Source organism: Eurosta solidaginis, chromosome 5 (genome assembly GCF_040869045.1).
Source record: "Eurosta solidaginis isolate ZX-2024a chromosome 5, ASM4086904v1, whole genome shotgun sequence".
NCBI lineage: Eukaryota > Metazoa > Arthropoda > Insecta > Diptera > Tephritidae > Eurosta > Eurosta solidaginis.
Window position 1 is genome coordinate 187,198,768 of NC_090323.1, and position 16,235 is coordinate 187,215,002.

Consider the following 16,235-nt stretch of genomic DNA (forward strand, 5'->3'; position numbering starts at 1 on the left):
TTCATCAGCTATGCTGTGTTCGTCGCACATTCCTGTTATTAGCTCAATCAAAACTGCAGCTCCATTTTCATCTTCTTTGCTCCCAAACCGCTGTTCACACATTAATACTTATTGCCGACAAGAAGTTTTCTTTTCACCATTGGTTGGCGAGAGAGCGACATGCAAAGGTACGAGCAACTCGGTACCCGTTGCCATTCCTTGCTGCCCTCTTGCCATCCAATCGGCAAAAAATCAATTTGTTGAAGAAATCGAGTTTCCAGCAGCGTCCACACTCCGTTGCTGTTCCTTTCGTATTCCTATGCTGTTGACCGGACGATCTCCCTTAGAAGAGTTCACCACGCAGTCCCACTATTCAATTGTTGCAAAATCTCAATTACAGCGCCGTTTCCATCTTCATTTTGCGCTCCCAGCTAATACGATTTTCTCTCTGCTCTCGCTGTCATATTCGTCTCTCTGTCTGTCTCTCTCTTATCTGTCTCTCACTCCGTCACAGCAGAGATTAGCCGATTCTATCCGCTACTTAAGTACTAAAGACTCGCCTTCCATCTCCGGTTTTTTTTTTCCTTTCAGAATAAATGATATTTTATAAATCCGACTCGAAACACTGATTCCAGTCAACTTACATTCGTAAGATCTCTTATACATATACATACGCACTCAGTTATTTCATACAAATAAGTTAAGCGCTTTATAAGCGTCCCGCACATGCCAGCGTCACATATTTGCCTACTGATTAGAATGCAAATAATAATAATAAAGTCTCTCGCGATAAAACACAAAAGAAGGTCTGTGTGCTCGTTTAAACAATTTCAAGTAAAGGAAAAGAAGAAAAAAAAGTTTTAGTGCTAATCATTTTTATGTACTTGAACAAACCGCAAGTTCTTGAAGAGGGAGGGATAATTGGTGGCTGGGAAATTTGCCAGTGCTAGATGTTTTGTTTCATTGTTATAACTCCTTTAATTTTCTTCTTACACTAACTTTTCCTTTTCTTTTTTCTTTTCTTCTTTACAGACTGTCCAAACATCTTGGCGTCCTCAGCTGCCGCTACCCACCAAAGAACCAGACGCTGACTCCAGCAGCACCACAGATGAGCAAGACGTCAACGACATGGAGCAGCGCGCACAGCATCAACACGTCAATAGTTGTAAGGATAATAATTCCCTCAACGCTACACATACCTCCTCTATGAATCATACACCAGCGTCGGCTACAAAAAAATGGTCCTTTGGGCGACTCTTTCGTCGTAAGAAAGATATCGCCTCGGATTCATCATCGGAAGAGGATCGCAAAGCTGGCTTCACGCCTACCCATCGAAATTCACGTGCCACCAGCGGAAGTAGTGCCAATTTAAAAACGAAATTGAATAAAACGAATAAATTGAGTCGCAGTAGTAAATTGAATGGCGCAAGTTTTGATCATATCGTGCTGCATCCACAAACGGGCGCGCCAATAACGCCACCACATCCCCCAGTGCCACATGTGGATAATGAATTCTTTTTACCCGTCGAAACCATATCACCGTCAGGGGCGTACTATCAGAATCAACAACAATATCTGCAGCAAGGCGCGCAAGCAGCGTCTGCGTTAGATAGACGTGCAGCGCACGCGGTATATAAAACGCGCTCAGCGCAACGCTTACCGCATGATTCAGCAATGTTGGGTGCGCCGCCACGCTCTTCCAGCGAAGAAGAAATAATTTCTTTAAATTCATCGACATTTTCAAAATATCGCAGCGATGAGAGTATACATAGTGGTGGACAAGCTAACAATATGCAAAGTAAGCGCAGTCGCGCGGCGCGCAATGAACGTTACTACAAACGTCTGTCACGCGATGGTGAACCAAGTACCGGACAAGTACCGCTGATGTATGCACCACAACAAACACAACGCTGGAAAACGCAACCTGTACCACTTTCTATTTATAATCCATCAGCAGCGCAGGTGGCGCTGGCGCATAATCCACAAACAGCAACACCGCGCCTGCGCAACACGAGCAGCTTGCAGCATGTTGCGCCATATGTGCAATGGGGTCAATTACAGCAGCAACAACAACAACAACAATCAAAGAATTTACAAAATAGCATGAACGATGCAAAGCGCAGTATTAGCTATGATAGTCATATACATTTACAAAATATTAATGGGCGCTTGCAGACAAAACCGCTACCACCGCCACCGCCACCACGTGACCCGCTGCGACGCGTTAATGTAATCGGGCAAATGCAAAATGGCAGCAGCGCTGGTGATTTGCGACCTATTTCGTATGCCTTTGATCAGAGCGGGCTGCCCTTAGTACCATCGACGAATCGACGCTTGGGCAATCGTTGCGTGTCAGATGATAAAATTTGGTCGGGACCGGCTGGCCCGCATTATCAATCGGTGCATTCGCTCAATACGCCATTGGTAAGCGCGCAGCATGAGCAACAACAAGCCGCACATCAAGCGGGTGGCACACCACATCATCGTCGTTTTATAACGCGCGCAGAACGTGATGCACATCCGGGAAAAAAGTCGTTGCCAAATGGATTGGAATTTCATTATGTGGCAGATGCGACACCACGCTCACGCAAACCCATACACATGCTTGAGCCGCAGTACGATGGCGCAGGGAAAGAAGAAAGCGGCGCTGGTATTTTGCGCACAACCAAAAGTGGACTCGCTTCGCCTTCAACACCGCGTGGCGCAAACGATTTCTGGCAGCGTATGGATACAAACGTCGCGCAACAACAACGTGGACGTACCACACATGCGGCAGAAGTACACGCTTACCCGCGTTCAATTTCTAGTTCGCGCGTGGGCGAATTACGCGCTTACCCCATACCACTTTACTCAGAGGTGCAAAAACCTAAAAGAGAACCGCAAGCATCACCTTTCTCAGCCAGTGGTGTTGATGAGGTGGATAACATTGTGTGCGGCAGCTTGCATATAAAATCAAAACCTGATACAGCGAACGCTAACTACGTGGAGATACGCAACAAAGATTATAGCAAAAGCAACTCAATGCCAAATCAATATCAGCGGCGCTCAGGTGAAATACCCAATACACAAAATAAATACGATGAATATGTTGCGGAGAAACGCGAACAACATCATAAACCCATATACGGCACCCCAACACCGCCGCAGCGCAAGCTCTCGATAACGCCAAGCAAGGCGCCAGAGCTGCCCATATATCTTCCACGCAAAAAGCCTGCCAATCTCGAGGAAGCAATAAATGAGCTGGAGGCTATTTACAAGTCGCTTGGGCTCACTGAGCCAGAACCAGAACCAGAGAAGAAACAGCGCGTACCTACACCGAGCGAATTTGAAAAATACGCGCTGGCTCGTGCAGCCGAATTTGACGATGATGAAGACTCACCCGCAGGCGAACCTGATCCAATACGCGATGATGTTGCCTATCGCAATATGCAGCTGGCGAATTTGCAGCACAAAACGGCAGAGAAACAGCCACCATTCGGCATACCTGTAGGTCCAGTTGTTGCAGCACCACACACCGATTATCTGCATGTTACGCCTATTGTGGAACCACCGCATCGTCATGCGCCCGATATTGTTAAAGATGATTTAGCAGTGCGCGCATTGCGCAAAGATCCACCAGTCCCTAAAGATAAATTCAACTATCCGTATAGCTCGTTTCAACAGCAGAAGAAAAATCGCGCAACGCGCACTCAGTCAGCTAACATTTATAATCTTATACATCGCGATGCGGCCAAACCCTCAGGTGGTGATTTGCATTCATACTTAGAATTAACGCGCAATTTGGAACGCGCTGGCAGCATGTCTGATCTGCACCATAAAGGCGACAAGGATATAGGTGTGCGCGCATCAGATGTGCCAGCCACGCTAGCGTTGCTGCGTAATCTTAAAGAACAAGAGCAAGAACTTGCAACGCCTGCAAAAAAAGCGCCAATACCTTTTCGGCATCCAAGCCAAGGTGGCGCTATATGCGCTCTACCCGAAAAGTTACCCAGCCACAGCGCGATGAACAAACAGGAAGTGCATAAACCACCAGTGCCATTGCCACGCAAGAGTCTTACACCCGAACCGACGGCGGTGAATGCGCAAATGGAAGATGCGCTGAATAAAATTGCAAAAGAAGCGCAAGAGAAGTCGATGAAGTTAACAAAGGAGTTGCAAGAGTTGCGCAAAGAAGCGCTCATAACATCAGCGCGCTCTAAGGCAAGCGCAAACGCCAAGATGAACAGCACCGAAGAGGAGCGTCTTGAGCAGGACTTGCAGGAAATTGAGGCCGTATCTGAAGCGGCCAAACGTTGCGGCAAAATGCTGCTCGATACATTACCCGATACAAATGAGCCACATGTACAAGCGAAACCGCGTAAGCTACAAAAGGAGGGCAAGCTTATTGAGGCTATCGATCAGGTGTCCGAGGCGGCGAATGCGGTATGTGAGAAAATATTGAAAGACATTGTAACCACCGAACCGCCTGTAGTTTTACAAGAGGCAGTAAAAGTGAAGAATAAACAAGGCGCCACTACTGCAATGCCCGAAGCGCTCGTTACGCCCAATCTCATTAAAAAGTTGGATCCTATACAATCGGAAAAAATTGAAGCGATTGCCAAACGTTGTATGCGTCAGCTGAGCGAGCTTGCTGAAGACAATCCTGACTATGATAATCTGAATCAAGAATTGAAGGAGCGTCAGCAGGAGCAAGAGGAGCGCGAGCAGAGTAACGCAGCTATTAGCGCCGCGCATGCAAAACCAGCAAATTCCTGTAACGCCGTACACATACAAACGCAAAAGGTTGATAATTCTGTTTCTACCGTTCCAGAAGCGGCGCGTACACAAACAGCAGCAGTGAAGTCGAAGCAGAATGTTGAGGAAATCGATCAAATTATGCAAGAGTGTGAAGCTAAAATGCGCGCAGGCAGCACATATACACCGACGGTAGCGCCACCGCCACTACCGCTGCCTGCACCAGTCGTCAACGCAAATGTTGTTGCCATGCGTCATTTGAGCAGTAGTGATGATCATACAACAGCGCCAAGCATCGCGACAACCACTAACAGCAGTTGCAGCAGTGCTGCAGCTGGTAGCGTTGCTGGCAAAACGGGCACTAGCACAACCGCTTCCTCGTTTTCTTCTTCGAGCGACTGCCTTGCCAAATCATCAAGTCCCTCCGCCGGTCGTCGACAATCTTCGAGCATTACCTCTTTTAATCCCTACTCATCCAGTGATTATATTAAGTCACCAACAAGTAGTGATTATCACACACCTAGCACCGATCCAATAAAAACATTTAGCACCACCTCATACGATGTACAAACAACAACAAGCGCAGCAACACCAAATATTAGCGCTACAACGAATAGCACGTTTAGTTATACGCCATCGCCGCCACCACCACCGAAGTTGATTTTGATGGTGGATAATGAGAGTGCTGGCGTTGCTCGTAGCGGCGCTGACTCCGTAGGCTCGGATGCTAGTTGTGGCGCTGTCGTGTCTCATACCGCCATCGCTACGCGTCAATCACAAGAGCGTCAACGCGCGCGCTCGCTCTCAACGCCATCGCAATACAACTCTTCCGAAGAGCTAGCAATGATTTTTGGTATTGATGAACAAACGTGTCGTTTGCGTAGCGCACCGCAAGCTACTAGTGAAGCGCCGCCATCAAATGTTACAGGTAAAATTGATGTTAGAAAAACAAATCATGCGATTGCGCCGCCACCAGTGCCATTGTTATCATCTAATCATACATACGCTCTCAGTACAACCATGCTCGTTGCCGCTAACGCAACCTCTAATAGTAACGCTAGCCAGCTAACAACTAATCCCCAAGCTGTTGATGTCGGGCTAGAAGCGCATGAATGTGTTGAACCCGCAAATTCAAATACTAATCGATCAAAACGCTTGCGGAATGCTATTGTTGTTGATAGTGATGTTCATAATGTAGTCGATGTTAGTGATGATGTTACAAGTCCTCCTAGTTCTAGTACCATATCCATTAATCATCCTACAATAATATCCTCATTTATCAGAAACTCATGTTCATCCCTTAGTTTAAGTCCAAATAGTTGTAAGCTTGAATCAATACCAGAGTCACAAGCAGAAAATGCCTCTAAGAAGGGCACGCTCCATTTGAAACTTTCACCTAATTTTAATCAAATCTATGCTAGTAAAATAAGTATTGTCGTCGATAATGCCACAGAGCAATGCCCTAGAATCGCGCGTCTCACACAGTGCGACTCGATGAGCTCATGCGAAGATGAAACGTCATCAAATCCCGATTCGGGTAATGTGAGCTTAGCGGATTTTCCATTATCAGCGCAGACGAATAATGCTAGCTTGCAGCTTGAAAATGCTTGCAATAGTCGTTTTGAAATTAAGAAGAAGTGTTTTTTGAATGAAGTATGCATAGAGCGCCGAGTTGAGCATGAGTTTGAGACCTCACATACTCAAGAGGGCAAAGAAATAACAGTTTTCGAAGAGTTTCCACCACCACCAAGCGAAAAAGAGTTACTCTATAGTTTGGTTGATGAAATAGTTAACAAAGCGGTGGATGAAATTAATCAGCGTGTAGAAGTTCAGAACACGCGGGAAGAGAAAGAGCGCGAATGTCTGAGAGAGGAAACAATTAAGAGTGAACAGCGCGTGGCACTAGCAGCTAATACAATGGAGAGTGCAAAGTTTCTTGACAGCGACAACCCTAATTTAAATGCGAGAGTATGTATTCCTGAGCTTAAGGAATCCGAAAATGAACAAATAAGGGAATCGAATTCCGTTAACGAAATCAATGCTGGCTCTAAGCTGCAAAATCTCAAAGAAATCAGCTCCATTTGCAATAAAAGCAACGAGTCTGCGCAGCGTGAGCAATGTTCTAAACTCATTTCAAACCATACACAAACTTCGGTCACAGATGGCGTTCTATGCGAACTAAGTCAAAACAACGTAGCGGTTATACAAAAGTCAAACCCAGCAGACGAAGTTGATCAAGACCACTTAATAGAACTAGCGCAATTGGTAAGAAGTAGTGTATCGCTTAGAAATAGCGCATACACAACCGAAATGAATTCTGCAGAAGCGCCTGAAAGTATGCCATGTACAACTGCTACTACAATACACGATAAGGCTTCAAATATAAGCGCGCGCATTCACACAGATTTAGAGCATTTGAGACTAGCGTTTAATGAGCTTTTAGAAAGAAACTTAAATGAAAACGATGAGCTACCGAGAATTGTGGAAGAGGAGGAGGGGGGAGAAGATGAAGAACAGCTTGAAGAAATAGAAAATAACACATCAACAGAAATACTCAGCGCGGCGCAACCACGCAAACAAAGCATAGTAATTGAAACACCGCCGCTTAATCTTAATATATCTGAAGTGAAAATTAGTTATTCTACCAGTGGGGAATCTGAAAGTGAAAATATTTTATGCGATAATTTAGTACAAAGCGCGAAAACGAGCGCAGATGTAAAGCAACACAGCGCAACATTCAATCAAGCATCCCAACAGAGCGCTGAGCATAAAGGGGCAGCGTGTATGCGCTCGCAAATAATACCGTGGCAACGTCGCTCAAAAAATAATTTAATTAATGATGACAATGAGACATGCGATAATTATCAGCGCGCTGATGAAAAGCCTTCAACAAGCGCAGCTGCAGCATCCGCAGTGCAATCGCCACAAAAGAATTCACGTGTACTGTCAGTTTTTGGTGAGCTGCGCCCAGTAGCAGCGGCGGCGGCGACTGATGGCTTAACAACACTTGAGCACGTGCTATTAGCTTGTTCGTTGGGCGTTATCACACCCACAGATCTATATACGCTGTGCCTTATTATAGTTGGCATGATAACTTTAATAGCTATTGTTTTGTTTTGAGTATTTACATATGCGTAGCTTGAGATTCACTCAAGCATGAGTTTGAGTCAAACTTGAATGTTGTTGAGTTTTACTTTTTATTATCACTGGTAGTTACCTTAAATGAGAAAAGTTATAGAATGATGTTTAAAAAAAAAGTATGAAGCACATTGTTAAGTTTGGTAGAATAGTTTGATAGAAAACAAATGAATAGATAGATGGAATGAGTGCCTAAAAATGAGTAGAAATGCGATTAGAGCATAACGAAGTACACTCGTACTCATTTAATAATTGTATAGATAGTTGATAATGGTTGGTGATTGCAAAAGAGAAATGGCGATAGTTTAAGAAAACATACAAAGAAACTAATTTATTTTACACTTTTTTAACAATATTTTTTATCTTTTACTTATTTTTGCTTTATCTTTCTTTGGTGGAAAGCATTTTACATAGAATTACCACTTTGAATACTCCGCTCGTGCTTTAGATGCAGATCAGAAAAAAAACTTTATGCGCTTCTCAAGCCATTGCATAACAAGAAGAAAGAGCAATCACATCTGCGCTCCACCTTTCTATTCCATAAGCTATTCCTCCGGAAGCGAGAAGCCTTGAGATTTTGCCCATTTCATACAAAAAAGAACTAGCGAAAGAATCGAAGTTTTTACTGGGTTGCGACCCAGTCGAGTCTAGGTGAAGACCATCCTCAGCACTTGGCCAGTAGGAACATTGAAAGATTAGAGTATTATATACTCTAAATAAAGACGCTCCTCGAAATGTTTCGGCAGTGTCGCTGTTCATCTTTTTATTCACTCTTCTCTTTCACTCAACCTTCTCCATTTTTCACTCCGTCTCTTTCACTCGATAGTTTCTTCTTCTGCCGCGCTCTTTGATGCATAACCTCCTTGGATCTATTAATAATAACATTTTTTTCTCGTTCTATTTTCTTTCTGTCTTACACATAGAATCTTGTTATTGGTATAATTTTTTGTCTTCCTTCTGAAATCCGTATCATCACTGCGTTTCCTGCCACAAGCACTGCTGATTCAAAGCATATCCAAACCGCCTTTTGGGTGTGGTACCCAGTTGAAATGCAACTTCAAATCGGTTAATAAAACTTCCGCATTTGAATACCAACCACAGCCATAACAAAACTCCCGGGATACCTCTTTCTAAAAAGCAGATTAGAATGTAGTCCAAACGTTTTTGGTCTCCTGAAGAGCGAAACACGTATGCGATATCTACCAGCATTCTCAAAAATCAGCGAAGGCACCAAGATGTGAGTACAAATGACAGTCTCTCAGGAGAGTAAAGGTAGCCCAGCATTACGTGTGACAGTTTTCAGACTACATGCCGTCTCTTCTTGTTGCCCTATTTATTCATTCCTGGATGTACTTGATTTAAAGAATTAAAGCGGAGCATAAATTTTGCCTTACAATGTATTAATTTTGAGGCGAGCACAGGTGGCTCTAAAACACTGTCTACGTGTTAAGCCACCTCATTAGGGTAATAAACATAAGCTATGCCTTTTGAATCTTTAATAAGCTGGTTGGGAGTTACAAGTGCATGCAAAGGCATATGAGATAAATAAAAAAAATGTTCAAAGCTTATCTCACTCAAAGAGATTATGTTGGCCCTTCTAGCTGTTCTTCGCTCTCCTTACTCGGTGTATCCAATCATGGAAATGAAACGTGATGGATTGAACTGAGTTATATCCATGGAACTATCTCGTTGTTATACGATAAAAGATAATTCGTGTACGATCTCTAGCTGGCAACTCATAATAAGTTCTAGCCATAACTGAACAAAATATTTGCCTGGGCTCTTTTTGTCGCTTCCGCAGTCGAAACTTATTCCAGGCCTATTTGTAAGATTTTTTTTACGTACATATTTTTTTTACGTATACTTTAGAATTTATCCCAGAAACAGCTGATAGTTAATCTTTTAGAACTGAAAAGCTCGGGCACTAATTGTTTGTCTCTGAAGTGATATAACTTTTGGTTTTGGCGATTTGATTTCCGGCTAATAAAATTTCCGTACATGTTCCAAAAAAATGTGATTAGTTTAGAGTTAAATAAAGGTTTGTTTAAAATTACCTTATCACCACTTCTCTTTTGCTAAGCCAGCGTTATCAACCTAAGTTAATTTTGTTTTTTAAATAAAATTTTTCTTTCACTTTTTAAATTTAATTTATTTCTAACGAAATGTTACAACTCACAATGACCCCCTTATTAATTTTAAAAATGTTCTTGAATACGTTTATTTCTTTTTAAATTAACTGTACTCTTATTTCGATATTAAATTATAATATATTTTGCTTATATATTTTTCAAAATATATAATTATGGAAGTATTAATTTTTATATATAAAAAATTATTTTTTAGTACAACAGACAACGAATACTTTTAATTCAAAATATCGTTTCAACGTGCGACGAATACGAGATTTATTACAACGAAATATGCTGATAAATAAAACAAAATAATTTTTGTAATGTGAACTTTATTTTATTATAAAAAAATATATGTATGTTTGAAATATTCGATTTATTCACATATTTTTAAAAATTGTTTGTTGGGTTGAAGCTGCGTAGGGAAAAATGGAAAGTGATTTTTAGCACCTCGCAGACACCCTGTGCGAAACGCGTTAGACTGCAACCCAGTAAACAAAATTATGCTTTTATTATTTAAACTAAATTATAATTTTTTTCTGGTAGCAATGTGTGTATTACTGAAAAAAGGTTAATACCACTGATTGTTTACTGTACTTAAGAAAAATTATTTTAAATTGAAACTATTTTTTTTTTTAGTTTATAATATATTCATAATTCAATTTGAAATTTTCGAAAGCTTAATTCTACGTATTTTTTAACATTTAATTCATTAAGTTAAATTTTATTGTTTTATAAAAAATTTAATTAATTCTTAAAGCGCTCACGATCACTTTCATTTAATTTGTGCATTGTAATTATTTTTAGTTGTTGTAAATATATAGATAAACCTGAAACTACATGATAACCTAGTTTATTGTTAGACTGCAATTTTGTGCCAATGATTTTTCTAATTTTTTTCTGTGTTTGTTTTTGTAACATGTTTCATTTTATGTCAAAAAAAAATGCATTTAAAATAAAAATGTCTAATAAATGAAAATTTAATGAAAACAGAATTCATTTAAGTACATCATTTTTTTTTAGAATTATTAGAAAATAGTTTGTTTTCATTTTTACTTGTTATTAAAAAATGTTAAATACATTATAAATCTTCTCTTTCCATATATTTTCAGCTCAAGCCGTAGTCTAAGCATTTACTAAACATATAAATACAAATTAGCTAAAAAATAATGACCTTTTATTACATAAAATTTTTTGTAAACGAAATCGAACATTTAAATTTTTTTTAATTAAAAAAATTTAAAGAAACTTGTATTTACATAATTTTATATTTTTAGTGTTTATAAAATACTTAATTTTAAATTTATGTTTTATGTTTATGTTTTATTAGTAAACGAAAAAGCGTATATACATAAATAAAATGTTTTGAAATGTATTTTTGAGTATGTTTTTCATTTTCGATTTCCATATGTACTATTTTTATTTTTGTTGACATTTTTGCTTTGCTGTTTTCTTTCGCTGGTGTGATATTGTAGCCTGATTCCGAGAAGATCACGCAAAAATAATTATTCTCACTAGTTTTTTCAAATAAAACTTGTATTTGAATATTGCCACAAAAAATTAAGCTCTCAAAAATTGCTTTTTTGGATAATTTTTCGAGAGACAAATATATGTACAAATATAATTTACAGATTTTTTAAATTATTGAAAACCTTTGTGTCCAATGTAATCTTTCTTTTTATTTGTTTCATTTACCCTAGCATATACCAGCAATTCTCAACCGCTGCATGACATTTTCTAAAGACCTTTTTACACGAAAATGAAAAAGCTATTAAAATTGAGAATTCGGATGGTATAGCTTGAACTGACCGGTCCGTGAGGACCTCACATATGCTGAATGAGTCCTCGAAGTTATATCTCGCACTAAAAATACAATTTAGTAAAGAACTGTCTAAGGCTAGTTAAACTTTTCTTTTCATGACCAAAATCTTCTGTCTGTGTTATTGTATACAATTCCGAATTTCAAGAACCCAAGTTTCAAACAGACAATCCCAAAAAAGAGAAATTAGCTTTTCTTCAAAGCTTATCGTCTGATCACTTCGGAATATTTATTCTTGCCACCAGAGTCTGAAGCTCGACAACTGTTATAGTTTTGTTTTGACTGAAACATTATGAATTATAAGAACAGCTGGAATTGTTTATAACTATTGTCACTCCATCTGGTCATACTTCGACACGTGTCTCAAAAAGACACGTGTAAAAAAAAGCCACTATAGCAATGCTTCACGAATTTTAACTCAGCGGTCTTTCGAACAAGTTAATTTTGTGTTAAGCCGCTGTAATTGTTATATCTGTTGGAAATTAGCTACAGTGCTGTGTCAGATTGGACGGTTTGGAGACAAGAAATTCAAGTGATTATGTAGCGCAACCCTTTGATGGGGTTGTCAGCGCTATATATAGCTTCTCCAACCCGATTTCCAACTTCACCTACCCGCGGCAGAAGGACTGAGTTGGATGGCACAGAAGCTTTAACGTGGCCATTTCAAATCGTTCTCCATATAGTCAGGCTAGTACCTTGAATGCTGTTTTCCGGAGCGTACCGAATGAATATCCGACAAAGGAATATCAAAATCAATAAAACTCCCAAAACCATTGTTGTAAAAAGATTTTGCTACTACTTGAGATCGATTTTCGGTCTATAAATTCTAATTCTTACCACAATCACAGTTGAGTAACCAGGCAGAAGCGCTCATTGGTCTCACCATTATCTCATTTCGCCAAATAAGCGTGTCAGGAATTGTTATATTTCTTTTAAATTGTACTAAAGGGCCAAAATGAGTCCTGTTTAAATGTCCTTGGTATGGAAATTTTTGTGGCATACGTAGTAACGGCGAGTGCAACACTTTCAGAACCTATCACTATGTTCAGCCTCTTTTCAAACTGCACGTTTACTAGACCATCATTAGCCGATCTCGATAATAATTCTTGAATTATCGGTTCGATTAGGCAGGAAGCTCTAGAGAGCAACATTTCATTTCATATGGTCTCTCTCAAGAAATTGGCTGTTGAAACGGTTCGAAGTGCACATCCAGCAAGTATGCTTGTAAAACAAGATAAAAGTTGTTCTTAAATCAAAGCAATGAGATACGCAGAGTATACAACACAAATGCCTTGGCTTTGTCTCATTGCTGATTTTAAGAGAGGAAGGGAAGGCGTGCTTGTCATGTACGTCAAGGAATTCCTTTTAGTCGAGGACGATCGTACTCTCAATTTGACGTTATATCAAACAATTTAAGAAACTGCATCTAAGCTAGCTTCCTTCCAACCACTCGATACTATACAAGTTCATATGCTCAATACATATAAACATCGTTATAAGTATAATGTAACAGTTTCAATGGCGAAAGCATTATTACGGTATCGTATCGTGTCGTTTCAAAATTACTGTCCCTACATCCGGCTACCAGAACTACACGGCTAGAACAGTCACGAGTCCAGAACCAACCCAAAATCTTGGGAAAGACTTTTTGTACTTACAATATCTACCAGAATGGGCGAATTGCAAAATCTTGTCCTATCTTGATTATTTCTGTAACTGGAATGATCTCCGCTCATATATAGATAGATAATTGTTGAGCATTGCACTGCGACCATTGGTCTATTATGGCTTCATCTCCTTCACAGCACCTCATACAAGCCGACTTCCTGGATTAAGCCTAGTTCATTTGGATTGAGGGTTTGAATGTGGTAATACTCTGGCCATGACAAGCCTAAAAACTTAGCCCTACGTCTTGAGATTGTGTCGCACTGTATGAGGAAATGTTCCGCCGTCTCCTCTGACCTATCACAGAATCGGCAGGTGTTATCTCCGCTCATAGTCCCGATAATTTATATTAATTAATGCAGTTGCAATTCCAAACACGGTATATATTCTGCCCATTTAGCGTTTTATTGAACCTTTGCTGATCTTAAACGATTTGTTGCCTGAGGTAAATGTTATTGTGCCCTATTGTTTATCGAAAAAGTTTATGCGGATGAATAACGTCGATGCCTCGAACTGGTATTCAACAGAAGTTTTTTTATGTGTAAACTAATAATTACGAGGACACTAATTTATATAAACACTTTTTATTGTTTAAAATTTTATTTTCGTTTTGAAAACCAATTACGGACTAAGGCAATATCACATCAGTCAAGCGAAATCTCTAAAAAAAAACTGGCTATTATTTTTAAATATGTAACATCCTTAACAAATTTGTTTCCTCTTGCTTATTTAATTATCCCCCGCATTTGTTATTGAAGAAAAGTAAAAAATAAATGTTTGCTAATATATAATAAAAAGTGCTGTTTTTTATTCGTTGTTCAGAATGCTGCTGCTACCGCCGCCAAAAGTTTTGTATGTATGTATTTAACCATACGTAACCAAAATAAATCATTAACTTAAAATTTATATAAATACTTGCTTTTTAATAACATAATCACCTATATTAAATGAATATATAAATAAATCTTTTACTAGCCGTGTTTTTTTACACCCGTATACGTTTACGTTTGCGCGTAAAAAACGCTTATCTTCGCTTAGATAATGCTTAGAAGACGCATCTAGCGGCAGTGGTTAAACAACTAGCTACAGCACAGGATGTACCTAAAAGCGGAGACACAACCCTCTGATTGCCATAGTTTATAACATATAGCTGAATCAGTTGCGATTAGAATTAGTGTAGAGGTGAAACATAGACACATATTTCAGTTACATCTGAGTATAATGCGTATTGAAAATTTAGTAGTACTAATTTTATGCGGAGCAATTTCAGAGGTGTATTTAAAGTTTGACGCTTTGCAGTTCATATAAAGTTTAAGCGTAAACGTCTATAGATGTAAAAAAACAGCTAGTATTAAAAAATATACAAATTTCGATATATTGGAAACATTTCCCTGTCATCCCTTATCCAATTTGGGTTGCTGACAAGCCGGTTTCGGCGTTGGGCCATATCCAGTGCCCATAAAAAGTATAAACGATTTCGACTGATTGAAGGACCTTTATCGGTTGAGGGCCAGTTAATGGTGACATAACGATAACCAGATAAAACAGTTGATCGAAGCAACCTTATGGAAATCAATGTAATCGATTAATGGTGCCATACCATAACGCTAAAACCATAACCATACCATAGCCAACCAATTGGTTTTGGATTTTCGCCATATCCATAACCTAAAAACATTGGAGTTGCAGAATTTATTAACTTTTTGTAGATTTTATTTATTGCTTTGGATACGTTTTGACTAAGAGGCTTATTTTTTGTGGTATATATTTGTAATTTTTTGCGTTTTCTTCATTTTTATGAAATTTTCTCGATTTTTAGGTTAAGGCACCAATAACTGATACCAATTTGATATGGATAAGTAAAAATATGGTTATGACTATGGCGTTATGACTATGCCAACTTTAACTCGGGCTTTAGTCCCATTTTACACTATTCAATTCTTGAATTCAACTCTCTTGGCGTTTCCTTTTGTACTTTCTATTCGCGTTTACTTTAATCAATTTTTCTTGAAAGCAACTGTGAAACAAAAAACGGTGAAAGAAATAGCAAGAAAAGATTTAAACGACTTGACGGTACGGATGATGTTGTACTCGCCCCTCTCTTCTCACCCGCTGCGCCTATCTCACGGCAGACTTGAATTCAAGCATTGTATGGTGTAAAAGGGACTTAGCTGTCGGTAATGGGAGCCCAATCGCGGGCATAATTTCAAAGTCTAAGTCAGCGATATGTTAAACAAAAAGAACTGACTGTTAATCGTGATATTATAGTTTCGGTATCACATAATATCCAAAAAAGAAAATATTCGAATGCGTTTTAGCGAAATTTTTTTGTATCAGCTTATAAAAAATTTCCATCTCATATTGCTTTTTATTCGAAATTGTTTCCTATATCTAGTGGGGTTAATATGGCACTGTGTTGGACACCTAGCGGCGAACAGTTTAGACGTTAGAGCAATGCATGCTACAGTGCAGCTACTTGCCGCTAGATGGCACTGTAGGGATATCGCTGTTAATAACATTAACACATTAACAGAAATAAAAGCAACATTTTTTTCTGTGAACCAAAGTAACATTCTTACATACATATTTAAATTTTAGCGTCTCTAAGTCTGCATATGAAGATATTTATGAACAAGTAAGGAAGGATAAGTTCGGGTGTAACCGAACATTACATACACAGCTGAGAGCTTTGTAAACAAAATAAGGGAAAATCACCATTTAGGAAAATGAACCTAGGGTAACCCTGGAATGTGTTTGTGTGACATGTGCAT

General features: G+C 39.3%; 1 protein-coding gene across 17 annotated transcripts in view; it reads left to right on the plus strand.

Annotated features, from left to right (window-relative positions):
• The window catches only part of LOC137251883 (uro-adherence factor A-like), a 323,071-nt gene that overhangs the window by 302,708 nt on the left and 4,128 nt on the right, over positions 1–16,235 (plus strand). For 9 of the 17 annotated variants that reach the window (XM_067786832.1, XM_067786818.1, XM_067786822.1 and 6 more), the window contains one exon: positions 1,012–11,085. In XM_067786832.1, the coding sequence (XP_067642933.1) occupies positions 1,108–7,833 (6,726 nt within the window). In that variant the 5' untranslated portion in view covers positions 1,012–1,107 and the 3' untranslated portion in view covers positions 7,834–11,085. The other 8 variants (XM_067786825.1, XM_067786827.1, XM_067786828.1 and 5 more) reach the window with 4 other exon arrangements.